The sequence below is a fragment of the Nycticebus coucang genome, chromosome 1, assembly GCF_027406575.1.
Source record: "Nycticebus coucang isolate mNycCou1 chromosome 1, mNycCou1.pri, whole genome shotgun sequence".
Taxonomy (NCBI): Eukaryota; Metazoa; Chordata; class Mammalia; order Primates; family Lorisidae; genus Nycticebus; species Nycticebus coucang.
Window position 1 is genome coordinate 39412568 of NC_069780.1, and position 20309 is coordinate 39432876.

Genomic DNA, 20309 nt, shown 5'->3' on the forward strand with positions numbered 1-20309 from the left:
AACCAGTCTCACTCTGCCCCTGAGGGTTTGGGCTGCAAGGCGGCTCAGACCCCACCCTTAGGCTACTTGGTTGCTGGGTTACCAGCTTCCACCCTTCTAGCTCTGTGACCCTGAGGGCGGAGCTTGCCGGGGCAGATCACTGACAATGGTTCCGTGTGACCCACCGCCAAACACTATTAGCTCCGTCTGGCTCAGCAGCTCAGACTGGGGCCCTAGACAACGGCCAAAGTTCTCCGCACTCCCACTGAGGCCCTCCCCAAGGCAGTTCAACTCAGTGCCAAGTCCAAGGACACCAAAACAGTTCACAGGCAAGGCCTTTCTGGTTTGCAGTCTCGCTGCTACTGAACTTACAGTTGTGGGCGGGTTTAGACGGATTGAACACACTTGACCACTTGCCGGTTTTCCACTGTTTTAGTCCTCCTCTTGGGGTCCAGAAGTTTCTCGCTGACTCCCTGTATCCTCATAGGAGTGATGATAGGCAGATCCCACCAGCCAGAGATGCCTGGAGTCCTATCTCCCCAGACTCACGGTGCCCAGATGCAAGGAAGCTGTTACTCGGCCGCCATCTTGCTCTGCTTCCCTCTTCTCCATATTCTTAAATATCTTCTTTTAAAATTGTTTGGATTTCTGATCCAATTCATTGCTAGATATCTTTGCTATTTCTACAGAATTTCATTTCATGTTACTTTTAGGCATTCTAGGGACTTTTTTGGTTTAAGATTAAGAAATATTTCTTTTTTTTTTTTTAATTTATTTATTTGTTTTTTTTTTTTGTAGAGACAGTTTCACTTTATGGCCCTTGGTAGAGTGCCGTGGCATCACACAGCTCACAGCAACCTCCAACTCCTGGGCTTAGGCGATTCTCCTGCCTCAGCCTCCCGAGTAGCTGGGACTACAGGTGCCCACCACAACACCCAGCTATTTTTTTGTTGTTGCAGTTTGGCCGGGGCTGGGTTTGAACCCGCCACCCTCGGCATATGGGGCTGGCGCCCTGCTCACTGAGCCACAGGCTCTGCCCAAGATTAAGAAATATTTCACTAAGAAGGCAAAATTGTAGTAGTTACTAAACCTGACTTATAGATGTTCAGGGGTTTATTGTACTACTTTCTCTAATTTTTTATGCACATGAAACTTTTTATAATTAAAAAAAGAAGTAGCAGCAGGCTGCAACAGCCACAGTTTGACCACCCCAGTCCCTGCTGTGTCTTCCAGGCTCAGTCCCACTAGCTATTCCCAAGATCTGAGATGTTGTGATCCTCACCTGGCCTGATTAACTAACTCCTTATCTTGATTTAAGTGTTGTGACACCTACTTCTTCCCCTTAAAAAAACACAAGAATTTATAGATTTAATTCATTTGCAAAGAATTTTACAGAAACCTTCAGAGAGTACCTACTATATTAGATTAGGATATTTCCTTTGTACTAAAACCACAAAAGTACTGAAGAAAAGGTCTTAAGCTTCAGTAACAACAAAAAACCCCAAAGAACAATGGGTACATAGCAAGAAATTGGGAAGAGCAAAAAAGAATTTTTTTTTAAGAACTTTAATAAAAACTGAAAAACAAAAAAGTACAGAAACAATAGCAACAATGCTGGGTGGGGCAGCCAGAGGGGAGGAGGGAAGAGAATGCTGTGCTCCTTCCTAATGGGCAAAATGTAAAAAGTATGTGGCACACCTCCTGGAGGCCAGACACAACTACAACAGGGACCTTACCCAACACACGCAAACGTTGTAACCTGATCATTTGTACCCTCAAATTAATCTGAAATTAAAAAAAAGAAAAGAAAAGAAAAGAAAAAACTGTGCTAAACACTGGCGAAGCAAAAAGGAATAGGGACCAGGGGAATTGCAGATTAAACCAAGGACTCTTCAGATTCTACCCTAAAGAAAGGCAAGAACAAGTTTGTTTTTTCTAATGTAGTGTATTATCAGGGAACACATAAAAGTATAGGAAATCAAGAAACAAAGTATACCTAAGTGCAGCATACTAGTGAAGAAAAAGATAATTTAGAAATAGTTTTAAAAAAAGATGATTAACAAATTATAATTTAATAGAAAACTACCAGTAACAAAAAAGGATGATATCCATTTTATGCATTAGAGAACTGAGGCTCAGGAAAGTGACGTAGTCGGGCCAAGGTCATTCAGCTAGTTTAAGGGCTTACAACCTGCATTTGAACTGCATCATTTTGTTTTTCTGGTAGACAGAAGTAAAAATCCAGAAGTAGTTTTAAAAATTACATAAAAGTGTACCTCAAAAGTAAATCTGGCTTGAACACATACACTTAGTGATGACCCATTGAGTCTCATTTTCTACTATCTCACCAATCTCCCTCAGCACTCTGTGCTTTACATAAATTACTAGTATATGGGGAAAGTGCTCTTCTTAAAGTCAAACTGAAAATCCTTTTCCCTGACTATGTCAAACATAAGTTAAATTTTCTTCAGTCAATCTTCCCTTGATGATGTATTTTAACTAAATATGTGGAATAAAAAAAAAGAATTTTCATAGTCCTCATTGTTAAAATGAAAAAAATATTTTTAGTAGTTTATTGATTTATGACTGAAATGATCAAGCTTTGGTTTCTACTGAAGGATGTAAGTTTAATTCAGATGTTTGAAGAATATCTTAAAACTTCCTCAAATTGATTGGCTCTTTGTATCAGGTAATTTTTATGACACTCCCTTTTTAAGATAATTTTACTTTCCTTTGGCCAAAACAGCCTATTTAATGATATTTAGTGATTGGTTATTATGTGAAACCTTCTACCTAATGGTTCTATTTAACATACAAAAAATTCTCCATCTTGTACCTACTATGAGCAAGTAGGTGTTCAATAGTTATTTGAACCGCGACTCCTAAAAATATACTTTAATTAATATTTAATAAGTTATAATTACAATTATGGCACCTACATGGCATAGTTTTTCTTTGGTGACTATTCTAGGGTCTAGTGAGGTGAGAGAAACTATACTAATTTTAAACTATATTTTAACAAAGATATTTAATATAAGTAATTGTTAACTAGATATTAAAGAATGAAAAAGGCAGAAAGAAAACATAAAGACAATGATTTTAAAGGATAGTCACCAGTCCAGTATTATAAGCATCACTTGGAAACCTATTACAAATGCAAATTCTCATACTCCAAGCCTCACTCCAGACTTACTGAAGCAGAAACTCTGGTGGTGGGCCGAGCAATCTGTGCTTTAACAAGCTCTCCAAGAGATGCTAATGTAAGCTAAAGCTTAGAAACCATTGCATTAAAATACAACATAACAGCCAGAAGCAGCCATCATCCTAGCCACCAATGGGTCATCACTAAGTTTATGTTTTCAAGCCAGATTTACTTTTGAGCTCTACTTTTGTGTAATTTTTAAAATTACTTTTGGATTTTCACTTCTGTCTACCAGAAAAACAAGTGAGTAGCAAACTTGCAGCAGAGAAAAGAGATGGAATTACTACAATTGAGAAGATTGAGAAAAGGCCCCCAATGAGATGAAATACAGATTTGGGAGAATGGGTCACTGCTCCCCTGTTACTGGCGTCTCTATGTTGAGAGGAAGGACCTATAGACCTTGGAACCAATATCTGAGGAAGGAGCACCCTGGAGCTGGTGTCTCAAGAAGGCACCTTGACATTGGTTCTGCAAGTGTTAGAAAAACCCCAAATCACAATTAGCTGCTGCTACTGGAAAGAACTGTTGCCACAAGGAAGAACTATTGTTAGAGTGAGACTAACAGGATCAAGAAACCCATCTGAAGGAAACGAGCAAATTTCTTTCTTCTCCCTCTACGCAGTGTTTCTCTGGTACTTGTATTGGCAGAGGTGACAGGAAGGCAGAAACATTTGCAGAGATCCCAAGAGTGGGTTTGAAGCTGAGAGATAGTGGAGTAATAATTGATATGATGGCCTTAATTGTAATAAGATTGGGAGATAATGGAAATAATAGTTTTGGGTATATATAACTAGGTACACATAGACATTCTCTGTGGCATTAACTTCTTGGTGAACTTTGGCCTCATTGTAAAGAATCAATCCTGTTTAAAAACTTTTTCTGTCTTGATGAGATTCATAAGGGGCAGTTAGGACATTTGTAGAATGGACAGGAAATTATATAAGGGCCTACAGTGGAGTCCACGGCCGTGGGCCTAAGAATGAACAATCACGGCAATAATGGCTTAGGATTGCTCAAGAGTAACAGCAAGACGTGCTCCAGTCAGCTGAGGCTTGGTTTCTTAAAGTCTTAATATCAAAGAAAGCTTACTAGGACACAGCAACCTGGGACTCTCCCTTATAAAACAGGAAAGTGACAGAAAGGTTATTCTGAAATCATGGTCACTACCACTAGAAATACAAATGTGGCCTTGGTGCCTGCAGCTCAAGCGGCTAGGGCGCCAGCCACATACACCTAAGCTGGTGGGTTCAAATCCAGCCCGGGCCTGCTAAACAACAATGACAACTACAACCAAAAAAAGCTGGGTATTGTGGCGGGCACCTGTAGTCCCAGCTACTTGGGAGGCTGAGGCAAGAACATTGCTTAAGCCCAAGAATTAGAGGTTACTGTGAACTGTGACACCGCAGCACTCTAGCCAGAGCGAAAGCTTGAGACTCTGTCTCAGAAAAAAATAAAAAAGAAATACAGATGCCATTCCTCATTTTAAGCAGCTGTTTTTTCAATTCCAGGATCAAAAAGAACATTCCTCCTGTTTTCAGTTAATAAGTATTTATTTAAGTAATTGTCAGAAATGTGCCCAGTCCCTTGGGAGATAAAGAACTTTGATTTGATATGATGACAATTAATGACAATTACTGACGCGGTAGGTGTGGGGGAAGGGGAGAGCAGAGAGTTGAGAAGGAGGAAGAGGTGGGGAAAGGAAAAGCAGCGACAGGGAAGGAGGGAGGGGGGTGGGGGTCTTGGTGTGTGCCACACCTTTTGGGAATAAGACATGATTGTAAGAGGGACTTTACCTAACAAATGCAATCAGTGTAACCTGGTTTCTTATACTCTCAATGAATCCCCAACAATTAAAAAAAAGAGAGAGAGAGAGAACTGTAAGATAGAAGATAGCTATTGCTCTTATTTATTAAACTTTACCTGTTTCTTATTTTTATGTTCATATTTTGTTGTTGTTTTTTAAAGGATGTTGAAGAATCACAAAACCACACTGGTGAGCCTGTTGGAGATGACTACAAAAAGATGGGGACACTTTTTGGTGAATTGAACAAAAATCTCATCAACATGGGCTTCACACGGATGTATTTTGGAGAACGAATCGTGGAACCAGTAATAGTCATTTTCTTTTGGGTTATGCTGTGGTTCCTTGGCCTGCAAGCCCTTGGGCTAGTTGCTGTTCTTTGTCTTGTCATTATTTATGTACAGCAGTAAACATGGCTGAGTGAGTTGCTGTTTCACATTTGTTAGCCACGTATGTAAATTGGAGAGGTTATGTATTTCACTTTTGGACCACCAAAAAAGTTTGCCTTGTTTCCAATTGTGTACTGGCTGTTTGTAATTAAATATATATGTGGACATTGTTTAAAACTAAATTCAACTCTTGATTATAGCAGGATTAAATAGATAGTTTGAATATACATTAGCTTATTCAAAACTCATGTTTCACTTACTGTGATCTCTATCTCCTTTAGATACCTTTATCCCCCTGCCAGATTTTATGTAACACCACCAAAAAGTGAGCAGGCAAACTAATAGAATATAGAATTTAAATCAAGCAATATAGTTCTTGTAAAGAGTTCTAATAAAACATTTTTGAAGAAGGATGAAACAAGTTAAAAATAGGTTTTAATTGGAAAACTGCTCCTCATGTACCCCACCAAATTATCTGACATTATTTGGGAAATTCTTGGATTTCTGTTGTCCCTGCTCAACCTGAACCAAGATAATTAGCATATTCTACCTTAATATTGTGGTAAAAATCAGTAAAGCTAGCTCATTTCCTAAAAGTTGAAAAGAATATATTTACTATTGTCAGGGAAAGTTCTTGAGTTATATATAACTTTTTTATAATGTAACACTTGGACCTGGAATTACTTCAGTATATAATTTGAAGTGTTAGACAATTTTGGTGCTAATTACTTTTTGTGAGTTTCTGAAGTCTCATAAGCCTAGTTGACTGCACTCAATGATAATATGCTATATTTTCTTGTATCTGACTTTTTTCCAAGGGAGACATTTTCAGTGTAATTTTTTTCAGAAATTTATAATTTTGTAGTTTTCTATAACAATTCTAAGATTTGAAACGATGTATTTCCTATCTTGGCATAGATTTTTTTTCTGCAAAAAGTAATTTATTTATACTTTACTGTTATTTTCAGGAAAAAAAACTGCTTTTCTTTATTATCTGTAACATTACAGTATAAAATCAAATACTTAAATTTGGAACTTAACAGCCAACTGTAATAATATGCTTCTAAGGCTAAAGCCAAGTCAGTAATTGGCTAGCCATATTATTAATGTGTCTGAATTCAGCACTTTGAAGTTTTATACTGAAATAAACATTTCTTAAAATATGCTTGGAAAATGAAAAATGGCTTTCATGATATTTGGAGTTTGTTAGAGAGCCTAAATCTTTATAATTTTGTCTCAAAGACTTTATAAACAAAGGAGAGATTTAAATAATTAAGAAATTAAATATGAGAAAAATGGGATAGCAGGGAATTTTTGGTTTTGGTAGGGCAATAACTAACACATGTAGAGTGCTTACTACTCTACTTCATAAAGTTTTTACCCAATCTTATTTTTAAAATGTGTTCCCTTTATTCTTGGTGTCTTTTCTTTCTGAAGCAGAAAATAATAAAATACTTTAAACTTAGATGTCTAAAACCAGATAATCCTGAATAGAAATATCAGTCAGGGGACACTAAAAGGTGTTATGCATTTGTATAAATACAGGCCTTTTTAAATTTGACTTTCTAAAAACAAAAGAATTTGTACTATATCTTTGTGTTTTTATTGCATTTGCAATATTTTTATAGTAACTTTTATGAACTTAGTATAAGTGTAAACTGTTTGAAAAGGTGTATTCATTTGTACACACTAGAATTGTGCAGTTTTCAAAAGTCATGAGAATTTGTATATCTGTAAAATATTAATAGGTATATTCTTTTCTAATGCTACCAAGAATTTTAATTTTCCTTTGGAATGCAACAAAAATATAGTGTACAAATAAGAGCTGTGGTTTCACCAGTGCCTAATGTTGAAAATATTTTAAAAGTAAATATTAATAGTAATTGTTTAGTGTACTGTAAATACTATGTATCTGCTCACTGCTGTTAATAGGGCATTATTAAATTATATAATGAAATAAGATATTTTGCTGGTATTCTTTCTACATATATTACTAATTGGTTAGTTCACTATACCATCAAATCTTTTGCTTTGATATGGAAAAAAATAAGTTTTACTAATTTAATAGAGATAAAATATTTTCTTTTGTGATATATATGAGAGTGCAGATTATACTAACAATCCTGAAATGAAACTGATAATGTTTTTCTTTTGTGGTATAAGGAATTAAGTTCAAAACAATTCTCAATCATTTTAATCTCATATATAAGCCATTTTTAGAAGCTGTTATTGCTTATAAATAAAGAAATAGAAGTTAAAATGCTAAGGTTATTAGATTATATAATGTACATTCATACTGCCAGCCCTCTCAAAAGAAAAGGTCAAGGTCTACAAATAATCTAACTGTAGATGAGTAAATCAATTTTTCCAAAAGTAAAAACCCTGTATTTTTTAGAACTCAATTCTCTCATATCTTAAGCTGTCACGTACAAGGTATATTCCCATTCCTGGCTACTGGTTAGATCATTTTTAGTTCAGTAGTGTGCTGTAGCCGGCTTGCAATGGCTTATAAGAGCCAACTGCATATGTTTTTTTCTGCTTTCATTGACACTGGTAGTTTGAAATTGGCTATGGTGGGAATATTTATGCAAAAAAAAAAAATTGTCAAACACTACAAATCAGGGGTCTTTTTTTTTTCCTGAAGAGCCCATTATTAAATACATCAGCACATCATTGACTAGCGTCCCTTGTAAGACCACATTCCCATTTCTATCCTACTGATAGGAAAGGAAAGAACAAGTTTTGTGAAATAAAGGAAAGGACAGAGGTAAATGCTCATCAACCTATCCAAATGTTTTTGGATCTTTTTATGTGGGGATTATGGGCCATGGTTATCTTCTGACCAACATGTATTTATTTAATCATGTGGGTTTGGGTAGGGGTTATGATTTTTTATTTACCTTTTTTCTCTTTATTTTTTCTGTTGGACTCTGTTTGATATAATCACATGTCTTGATCAGAGAAAAATCTCTCTGGGTCATCACTGAGCTGCAAATCCATTAAAGACTATCCAGGTGATCAGGAAAGGAGAAACAGGGAACTGATGGAGGGCAAACTACAGTATAACGGCTGTTGTGAAAAAGAAAATTCAAAATAATCAAAGCTAGGTACCTCATAATCAAAGCTAGGTACCTCACAATCAAAAGCTGTTTTATTTGTAGATTCTATTGTAACAGTTATTTTACAAATGTTTATTGATTTCAGCTTAATTTGAACATTTTCATTATCATTTTATGGCTTTACAAAAGTGAAGGAAGAAGAACAAAAAAATCAAAGCTTTCATACCTATTAGTGCCTCTAGTAATAGACTTGGTCAAGAAGAATATAAACTGATACACGAATTGTGGCTTCAGGGTTGTTAGAGGGTCTTTTGTGACTCCTGTTTCTCTTCCCAGAATTTAATTCTTGGTGTTACTTGGAGTTCACCCCATCAACCTGTTCACTCATCACTCCATACCTCCCCTCAGCAACTCACATGACTTCGGTTATGATTTACATACTAACAACTCCCCAGTCTGCGTTTTGGAATTCAGAGCGCCGTATGGAACATAAGATCATGCATTCAATTGCTTGCCCAACATTTGCACTTGGTTATTCCATAGTACCTCAAATTCAGCATGTCCAAAAAAGGAGCTCAGCATCCTCTCAAATCTTTTCTTCCTGTGCTTCCCATCTCAGCAAATGACACAATCTTATCCCTCACTGCTCAAGCAGGAATTGTAGTGATACCCTTGACTTCTGTCTCTCTTACACTGCCTACATATATAACCAATTACCAAGTCCTATCTGTTTTATTTCTAAAAATTCTCTAATCTTTCTGTTTCTCTTTATTCCTAGGATCACTAATTTAATCCATACTGCCGTCATCTCGCCCTTGAATGCTACCTCAAATCCTGATTGGCCTCCCTGCCTTCGTTTTCCACTTTATGGTTATAGTAATCTTTCTAAAACATGACTGCAATCTCCTTTTCAGTGACTTTCTGTTGCTCTTATGACAAAGTCCTTACTCCTTAATATGTTTTGCAGAGCTCTTCACACACTGATTTCTGCATACCTCATCTCTTTACTGCCACCCTCCGTTTCCGAGATTCAGCTACACTGAACTTTTTTTTCAGTTCTTTTAAAGAAACATGCATCTTAATTTCCAGAATTTTACATACTTTACCTTCTTTTTTAACCCCTTCCCACCAGACTGATCAACACCTACATAGCCTTAAAACCTCATCTTACACAACACGTGCTCCAGAAAAACTTCTCCGACACCGTTAAATTCAGTTTTGGCAGCTCCTTATGTGGAACCCTGTGCTTCTCCTAAGAGCACTTCTTATGCTAAACTGCTTGTTTGTCAGCTTCCTCCATTAAACAGGCTTCATAGGTAAGAGAATATGTCTGTCTTAGCCATCATTGTAGTGCTAGTGCCAAACACAACACCTGGCACATAATGGGTGCTCAAAGTATTTGTCAAGTGAGTAAGTCAACTTCATTTACTCACGTTCTCTCTATAGTCCCCTGAAAAGATCTAGAGTTGATAGTACTTGAGAGTTCTTTGACTCAAAAAAAAAAGTATGCATAAAGAGAGTGTATTGATGTATACGTTATAATTTATAAAGCTTATTCACTTTTGATAAAAGAATAGCGCTGTTATTTGTATACATACACAATATTGTTGCTACACACTTGCATTTTTTAGGAGAAAATGTATTTCCAGTGTTGTTTGGTTGATTCACTGTTTCTTTAAAAAAGAAATAGTACAAATAGCCGGGCGTTGTGGCGGGCGCCTGTAGTCCCAGCTACTCGGGAGGCTGAGGCAGGAGAATCGCTTAAGTCCAGGAGTTGGAGGTTGCTGTGAGCTGTGTGAGGCCATGGCACTCTACCGACGGCCACAAAGTGAGACCCTGTCTCTACAAAAAAAAAAAAAGAAAGAAATAGTACAATACATATGGCCACTGATGCTACCAGAATTTCATAATTTTTTAATATTTTTCAGTGCACCTTTACTAATTTTAACTTTTTATGAAAAAGCTCTGAAATGGTAATAGGAATTCTCAAGTATCTAAGCTTGGTATTTTAGGCTCCAGAATAATTTAATTGCTAGAATGTCCTAGTAACCCAGATGTATACACATATATAAAATAGTTTGTTATTCTTTTTAATAAATAATACTCTTTCATAGTATCTCTTCTGACTCCTGATAGCATGTTCTGCTTGTCAGTTAATGGTTGCCACATCCAGTTTGGAAACTTTCAAAGCAATGACACAGCTAAGAGTGAATAGAGCTTGTCTTTTTCCCTCATTCCTATTGCTGGAACAGAATGCCAAGACCTGACATGTGTAGGGCTTCCCAGGCAAAGAGAAGTAGGAAAACCAAGATCAAGATCAACCTCTGCCTCCAAGCTGTGTTGCTTCTTTCTGTTGTTGCCTTGAGTGTTGTGTAAATTAGAATTGTTGAATGAACCCTTCAGAAGCCTGCTACAGGTCCAGAACATTTACATTCTTATTAAATTGGAGTTATCTTTTCATCAATTTTTCAGCAAGTTTTATCATTCAACCTTCATCAACTTATTACCTGAAAATTCCGTCATCAGTTCTCCAAAGTGCCACAGAATATAGTGACTTGTATCATCAGACCAGGAACCCTTTTGGTTATTGGTCTCCTGTATTACAGTTGGCTAGTTAATGGTATATTTTTTAGCGTGAGTTTTTTTAATGTAGGAATGGAAAGTCTATATGCAATATAATTATTAATAGCACAGTTAAGACAAAGCCTAAAATGAATTATTTTTCTTGGAGTAGGGGGATATGTAAAAACTCTATCCATGTTTGAGAATATGTGCCACCTACTGGATACTGTTCTCTCATCTGCCATGATTGCTTCTGTTAATCTGCTTTTCTGGGGTTTTTTAGATAAGTAATATTAAAAATAGTCATAATTTTTATTTAAGATGTTTTCTGTTTTAAAGGGCACAAGAGCATATGTGTAAATGGAAAACATAAATAAAGATTAAGAAGAAACAATTACAAAGGAAAACATAGAAACACATTCCCTGGCTGTTGGTTTATACAGATGAAGTTAAATAAATTGGTCTTGCACAACCTCTAATGATGACTTTTCATATAAGATGTAGCATTTCATTAGCTGTCCATTACTGTTATACCAGTAAGCTTTCAAAAGTTCTTAGTTTGGTTTGCTTTGAATTAAATCTTATATGAATATCAAATATGTGTTTGAGATCATATGATATGTATGTGATAAAAGAGCAGCTGTGATTGATACTGCTATAAGTCAAGTTCCCAGGGAAGCAGACCCAGAAGAATTTAGCATGCAGAGAAGGTATTAGGGATTGCTGTGGAATCAGCACCTGTGAGGGAAGTGAAGGGGGCAGGATTGGACAGAGAGAATCATAATAAGGCTTTAGCAACCCTATGGGGTTCTTTGAAGCTAGGATTGCCCTTCAAGGTTCTCCCATACTGGAAGAAGCATCTCTCTTCAGCCAAAAGTAATTCCCAGCGAGGACAGCTGGGCTTGTCCTCAAGCAGCACTCCTAGCAACTGTAAATCTTTCAGCTCTGAAGGGAGAATTTGAGCAGCACAGCACAGCATCTACTACAGACTCCATTCTTTTCCCACCTCACTCTCCACGGTACCTGAGTCACTTCCAAAAACCCCACTCTTCAGAGTAGTGTATGGAAATGACTAAACCATCAACTCATTGGTTAGGATGGCTAAAAAAAAATTAGGGTGGGGGAATCCAGCTTTTAGTTTGTTGTGTTAGATATTATGAGATTCAGGTCTTAATTATGGTAAAGCTATAGTTGACTAAATAGTATGTCCAGCGTCCAACAATGGGTTGATGGTACCAAGAATAAGTGAACAAAATGATCAACAGAAAACCCCATTACTAAGAGCTACAAGTAGGAAATTCAAGATATTTTGTATGAATCAACTGCTTAGACCAACATTTAAGCTAGTAAGTCCCTTGGATGGGGCCTCACAAGACATCAAAACAAACCCTCATCAAGGTTTAGCAAACCTTCAGTTATGTCTTGGAAGGTGGGGAGGTTTGAGCATAGAAGTAGGTAAGTCTTTCTAGGATTCGGATTTGTGATTTCTAGCTCCTTTCCCAAGTTTCCGAAGCCGTTTTCATCCTCAAACTTTCAGAGAATATTTAAATAACATTTTCAATGGCAAAGCAGAACTCACTTACAAAGAAATTACATCCTGGACCCTCCACTCATACCCCAACAACTACTGCAACTGATTTATGACTTGGAGAGTTGGCACTAATCATGAATTTCCTATTTATTTTTAGCACATATGGTCTTGGCAGCCAGATTTGGTAATTCAGTAGGCACTTGAAAAGAACTTTCTCCAATCTAAGTCCAGAATATTTTGCCCACATACACAAGAGTAATTTTTAGCTGCTGCTTTGTCCCTGGAATCTTGGGAGTGGGTGAGATCAAACAAGACCGTGGCCCCAACCCAATTATGTACTAAAACTTTAGTAGTATTTAGGCATAATTTTCCCCTTTAGTTATAAGAAAATGTTAGAACAGTGTCCAAACAAGCTTTCAGATAAAAAGATCTCTTTACATATTACCTGCATTTAAGACTTTGTTCTGTCATTTGCTAACTGTAGAGTGAACAAACCACACCTACACCCTTTTAAACTTCAAGTCGCTCATCTGTAAAGTGTAACTGTTATGGTTGCATAAATTACTGCATATCTTATCACAGTGCCTTGTATAAAGCAAGCTTTCAACAAATGTTAGTCATTGTTGTTAAATATAAACATTCACATATGAGAAAGAAAATGGCCTTCTTCAGTACCCATGGAAATTACATGTATTGAAAGCCATAAAAAGGTTGGTTATTTTATCGTTGCCAAAAGACAGGTAAATCCAAGGGAATTCTGCTACAATGCTCTGTTCTCAATCACTCATGATTAAAATTTTTACAAATTCTCTTATTAATTTTAACAATTAGTGCTTCATGAATTAAAATGATCATAAAAATAAGGAATGAAGAACCCTCAGAGTTGATGAACAGAAATGAATGCGTTCTGTGCAACTGCACTTTCTTTATCAAGACACTTTATTCAAACACCTGCTTACCACCATGCCATGCATTTTCTGTTGCTTCTTTGCCTAGGTACACTTAGGTGCAGAATCACATTCAGCAATTCACACAGTTCTGCTGTGGTCTGAACATTTATAAAATAAAGTCAATTCTGAAAATACTTAGCTCTAAGTTTTACTCCGTATCATAGGCTAAGAGTTTCACAGGACATTATAGAATCACATACAGTATGTTGTTTTGATTTTGAAGTGAAATTTCAAACTAACTTGTTGTTCTATGTTATATTTTCAATACATATTTCAAAATGTTTTACCAAAATAAGTATAATTTTACCCAGTATAACCCACACTCTATAGCCCAAACCAGTACTTTTGTAAAAAATCCATCCTATGCCAGCACACATGGGTACATGCTGTATACATAGATAGTATAAGCCAGGAAAGCTGATTAATATGCACATATGTAGCATTTGAAAGAGTATTAGTAATGTGTTCATAAAGTCTTTTTAGTCTGAAATCTTACTAAATGCACATTACTATTTTAATTAGTCTTTCTCTATTTTTAGCAAACCTTCAGTTATATTATTTCATCCGGACTTCTTTTTCATATTTCCTTTTCTTTCAGGTAATTCTTTCTACCTGAAAACTGGAGCTTTCTCAAATCAAATGTTTATGGTAAGCTATAGCATATCTTTAGTGCTATCTCTTAGTGCGTTTAAAAACTGGTTCTCCCACATTTTCCTTAACCGTCAGTTTACACTTTTAGATGTTTTTATAAGATGTTTAGATAGAGCTGATGTTAGCTAAATACAGCTCTTCAGGTATTTCTCCATTTTTCGAGTTGTAAGAAACATTTCTTGAGAACTCTATGCCTGGCTAACCTATCTTTACAATCACCTCTCTGTAATGGAAAATCTGCTTTTCCTGCCCTACCATATTGCTGACACCCAAGTCGATGAGCCAGGTTTTTTCTTCCACTAACTTGGTTTACAAAAGCCCTAGGCTATACAAAGGAGACATTATTTTTTCAATGGCAGGAAGACTTAGAAACAAAAAGGCCTGGACTATAATACTTGTTTTAAATTACAGGTGCTTTCTGGCTGATGCTAAGTGATGTTTCATCTCTGCCAAATCAAGTAAGACAAACAACTATGCTATGAAAACAGCTTTCTGTACCAGATGAGTCATTTCTCTTCATCACTGACTGTCAGAAATGTTCCTACCAGAAAAAGTGGTATAGGTGAATTCCCCAAGTATATCCACACTTCACACTTCATAGCTCTTGCTATCTAGTCAAAGAGCCAGATTATTGCCCTACCTGCCCACCTCTTCTCTTTCTCTTGATGTTTACTGCTTTGCTAGTTCTGTGCAGGGATCAGTTCCCAGTCGAACTGTGTTTTCAATGCAATCTAATCTTCAGTGGAGACCCAGAAAACAGATTTAAGATACTGATTTGGACGTTTAATCACAGCAAACCAAAATGAATTCTGTGAGACACAATCTGCTGCTAATTTTTTTTTAAATACAGAGCAAGAGACATCAGAATAAACTCATATATAGCTTACTATAGATACAAATGAAGAAATATAGAACTTCAGTAGAACCTCCATAGTTGACCACCTCCCTACATTGACCACCTCCTCAAGCTGACCTACTTTTTTTTTTTTTTTTTTGAGACAGAGCCTCAAGCTGTCGCCCTGGGTAGAGTTCCATGGCATCACAGCTCACAGTAACCTCCAACTCCTGGGCTCAAGTGATTTTCCTGTCTCCACCTCCCAAGTAGCTGGGACTACAGGCGCCCGCCACAACGTCCAGCTATTGTTTGGTTGCAGCCGTCATTGTTGTTTGGCGGGCCCGGGCTGGATTCGAACCCGCCAGCTCAGGTGTATGTGGCTGGCGCCTAAGCCACTTAAGCCACAGGTGCTGAGCTGAGCTGACCTACTTTTCAGGGACTGGACATGCACCACATATATGCATCCGTATGGTAGGCTGAGTTCCCTATGTTGATCACGTTCATATATTGGCCAGTTTGTTACAGTGCCTTGGGTGATTAACTTACAGGAAGTGTTACTGTAATAGATATGTATGTATACAAGGGGTTAGTAAAGACACATCTTTCCAAGCTGACATGGCCTAGAAGCAACAACACCCCACTAACAACCAGCATACTCACATCTTTCTATTTGATGCAATTCTCCAGTAAAAGGAACTAAGGCTCCCTGGAGAAATGGCTGATTCTAGGCCGGTACAGAAACTAGAAAGGGTGCCAAAAAAATACACACATTTTAAAAAAGGAAAAAACTGTATTAAAATTGTAATACATTTTATTATATTTTATTATACCTATATTAATAATGTTTGTTATCTTGTGTACACATATTATATCTTGTATCTCTTGTGCTGATCAAATGTAACTTGAGTACTACAATTTTAATACAGTTTTTTTCTCTATTAAAAAGTGTATACTTTTTTTGGCACCTTCTGTATACAAGATGATTCTGGAAAGTAAAAAAGTGCTAAAATCACAGAAAAAGGAGGATATAAGAGCTTCCAAAGATCAAAGCTAAACAACTTGAGGGGCAAAATACATAAAGTGTAACTTACTTGTAACCCAAGGTATTAAAATAAACACCCACTGTTTATCTCAATAGAAATAAATGATTGCATAAACAAATTAATAATAGAGAATAGACAAATCTGTACAGAAGAATTCTAGGCTAAGTGCAGTGACTCTTGTCTGTAATCCAAGCACTTGGGAAGATGGCTTGTGGCCAGGAGTTCAAGACCAGTCTGGGCAATAGCATGAGATCCCATCTCTACAAAAAAGTAAAAAATAAAAATTAGCCAGGCACTGTGGCATGTGCCTGTAGTCCCAGCTACTAAGGGAGGCTGAGGCAAGAGGATGCCTTGAACCCAGGAGTTAAAGGCTGCAGTAAGCTATGATGATGCTACTACACTCCAACTTGAGTGACAGAGCAAGACTCAGTCTCCAAAAATAAAATAAATTAAGAATTTCACAAAATGTACATAGATATTGCCGCCCCCCCCCCCAGAAGGTGGAGCATAACTCCCAAATCCATAAGTGTGGGCTTTTACTTTTCCAAGAATACAGAAAGGGAGGGAGGGAAGGAAGTAACTTGATATTGGAGACGCCTGACAAAGCCTACCTCAGTCAAGCATCAAGCTCAATATCATCAGCGGTAAGTCATGTGATAGCATGACAGGGTGTTAACTGAATGCCATTTTACGTTTGTGGTTTTCCTCAAGAAACCATATCTCCAGGATAATCATGAGAAAAACATCTGACAAATCCAATTTGAGAATCATTTTAAGAAATATCTGACCCATACCCTTCAAAATTGTCAAGGTCATCTAAAACAAGGAAAGTCCGAAAAATTGTCACAGACCCGTGAAGACTAAGGACACATGATGATTAAATGCAATGTGGTATTGGCCAGGCACGGTGGCTCATGCCTGTATTCCTAGCCAGTTAGGTGGTTTGTTTGAGCTCAGGAATCCAAGATCAATTTGAGCAAAAGAGAGACTCCATTTCTACCAAAAATAGAAAAGCTGAGGTGAGAGGATCGCTTGAGCCCAGGAGTTCAAAGTTGCTGTGAGCTATGATGACACTATGGCGTTCTATCCAGGGAAACAGAGTGAGACTCTCTCTCAAAAAAATAAATAAAATCAAATAAATAAATGTAATTTGGTATCCTAGACAGGATTCTAGAACAGAAAAAGATTATTTACAGAAAGGCATTCTAAATGAAAATGAACTTTAATTAATAATAATGAACTATTATTGGCTGCCTAATTGTGGCAAAGGTACTATACTGTGAGTATTAATTTGAATGTTAGATAGTAACAAGAGGAAGGACTGCATCCTGGATATTCAGGAGCCCTCTGTAAAACCTTCCCAACTTTTCTGTAAGTCTTAATCCCCAGGTATTATAAAATGAAAAGCTTATTAAAAAGTAATTTTAACAAGTTCTACTTGACCCCTTAGTGACATCAGTCACTGCATACTATCCCCTTCTCTATAAATGTAATTTGCGTTATTAGACAACATGACTTTCTAATGGCTTCTCTTTTTCACCCTCTTCTTTTTATACATTACTTCACAGTGGCAATATAAAATTCACATTAACTCACTCTCATTTGAAAAAGTATTGATCTGTAACTTTTCATGTGAGCATGTGACTTCTGTTTAATAATTTTTCAGGGGAGGAAAAAAGAATAGGAATCTAAATGTCCTGATACAAAGCAATTGTCTCACACACAAGAGTCTTTGGGTTTGAGGTATACCTCTAGAGGCTCCTCCTTGATGTAGGGTCCTTAGCCAATCTATGAATCCCAGAATACTCCTAGGATACCTCCAAAACACCATGAAGTATGCAGGCTTCTGGCTGAGCACTTCCAGGGTCTGCTGGCTCAGAGGTCCTGAACAGCCTCACCATCATGGTATGTGCTGATCTGCTCAGGAAAGACCAGACAGGAACACTGTCTCATTCTCCCATCAACCCCAAAACAGTCTTGGTCTCAGGACCAGTCTATCCATAAAAGAGTTCCTAGGCCAGAAACATCTCAGAAAGCTCTATTAGGGAGGCATTTCAGGTTAACATCAACGTGGCCGTGTGGCCTTAGAGGACCCTAAAGAAGAAGCATTAGAGATGGTTCCTGCACCTGGCAATCTCCCTGTACATTCATGCCCAACCATGAGGCATCCTCAATATATCTGCATATTACTAAGAGGGCTTCCTCAGGGGAGCACAACAGGTGCTGGATATTCACTGGGGGGTAAGTCTTTATGAGGCATGAGACTTGATTCCTGCTTCTGACAGCAACACCTTTTTCTTCTCATTAAGAGTTCTTCTGGTTTATGAGAATTGGAAAATATTTCTGCCCCAATATCTCCCTTTACTCTGTATTGGTTTTTGAAAGTCAGCTACTGTACCCATCCAATAGTGATTACAAAGAATATCTGTACATTGAATGGGCAACATAACAGAGGAAAAAGATATGGCACTTGACTCCTGCCCTCTAGAAATTTCACTGTGCCTCGGTTTCTCTGTTTGTAAATGCCAATGTCATCTAGCTCTCAAAGAGGTAAAACATTATTGGATAATGTTTTAAAAAATCTATGATGCTGTGATGACACCACTGCACTCTAGCTGGGGCTACAAAGCAAGACTCTGTCTCAAAAAAAAGTCTTAACTTTGGTGAAATATGTATGTTTATATTTGTTGTGTATTTTTATTATGTTTGTATATTTTTTATTTATATAGCATTTTCTAGGAAATACAGTAGGTGTTGAGAGTGGTGATCTCTAAGTGGTAGATATGTTTTGTTTCATCATTTTTGCATCATTTATTTTTCTAGAATGCAGTCCATATATGCTGTGATAAAAAAATTATAGTTTTGATTCATGCTAATTCATGCATTGAGTCCATTACATGTCTCTCCCTTCTACCCATTCCCTGCCTGGCAAAAAGTGGTTAATGAAATTATAAAAGAGCTGCAAAAATACATACTAAGAATGTTAATAAACTGAGTTTCTAGTAATGAACAAAATGCTTCTCAAACTTTTCCACAAGGTGCTGGCCTTCAAGATGGAAATTTCCAAACTATTTTCATTTGCTACTATAAAAACTGCATGAGTGGTCAGGCCTGATCACAGATGGAGAAACCTGGTGATGCCTGCCTGACAAAAAACATAAGAAGGCCCAAATGCTGAACTGTTTTCTTTAGTTGTAACTGGTCTGTGGGGGCACAAAGCGCTCCAAAGGCTATGTCACCATTTCTTGTTAGGAAAATGAGACAATGTCACACAAAGTTCAGTCATGACCTGAAAACTATTGAAGTGAAAATTTTTTAGCGCTGCTGATTACTTTGAATCTAATTTTATACAGTTATTTGTTCAACTATTTGCATACCAGGCATGAGTTATGATAGTTTATAATCTGGAATCCCTGAAAACATTTTTCAGAAAGTTTCCTACCTCTGCTGCTCTTCCACTACCACCATACCAGAAAGTCAGGAAGGAGAGGAGCAATTCCAAACCAAGGCCAAGGCAAGTTCCTTCTGAAGCTCTCTTGGACTTCTGCTGGAGCAATCCTGTTTTTTTTCCTCAAGTTGGCAATAATGCCTTTTTTAATCTGACTGACCAAATCAACTGAAGAGCCCAGCATCTTATATCTTAAATCTTAACTCTTTCCTCTGTGATAACTCGAAATGCCTTGCAGTCCTACTCAATCTTGCTTTGTCACATTGCAGGTAGCTTGGGAGTTGTATATAGTAGCTGAAAGTAAACATGAACTAGTTCTTAAGTGATCTGCTCAAGTTTCAGGGCAATTGTCCCTGAGCTAAGCTCCATCCTGCTTCATTTTCTCTTAAGCAAACTTGTATAGAATTTATTTAAACACTACAGAAGTTAAAAATAATTAAATACAGAATTTTTTAGAAGTTTATATTGCTTTTTACAACATTCTCTCAAATCGATGGTCCAAGTAAAAATTTCTTTGGGGGAGGGGAGAATGACGACAATTTGGCCAATAAGTAGAAAGTCATAAAGAATAAATTCTGTTGTTCTATTATACAGTAAGGTGACTGTAGCTAATAATAAGGCACTGTATGTTTCTAGATAGCTAGAAAAGATTTCAAATGTTATCACCACAAAGAAATGATAAATGTTTATACTGAAGGATATGCTAATTGGCCTGATGTGAAATATTACACTGTACCCCATCAATATATACAATTATGATGTGTGAATTATAAATGAAATAAAACTCTCACCTATTTGTTATCCAAACATTTGCGTAGGGAATAGAATCCTTTGGGAGGCAGTTTGTAACTTCATTTGG

General features: G+C 37.0%; 1 protein-coding gene across 1 annotated transcript in view; it reads left to right on the forward strand.

The window, feature by feature from the left end:
• Positions 1–7333, forward strand: part of FAM241A (family with sequence similarity 241 member A) — a 51266-nt gene extending 43933 nt beyond the window's left edge. The window contains exon 2 of the mRNA XM_053566730.1: positions 5147–7333. Coding sequence (XP_053422705.1) covers positions 5147–5392 — 246 coding nt within the window. The 3' untranslated portion in view covers positions 5393–7333. The remainder of the gene's footprint in view (positions 1–5146) is intronic.
• The last annotated feature ends 12976 nt before the right edge of the window (positions 7334–20309 follow it).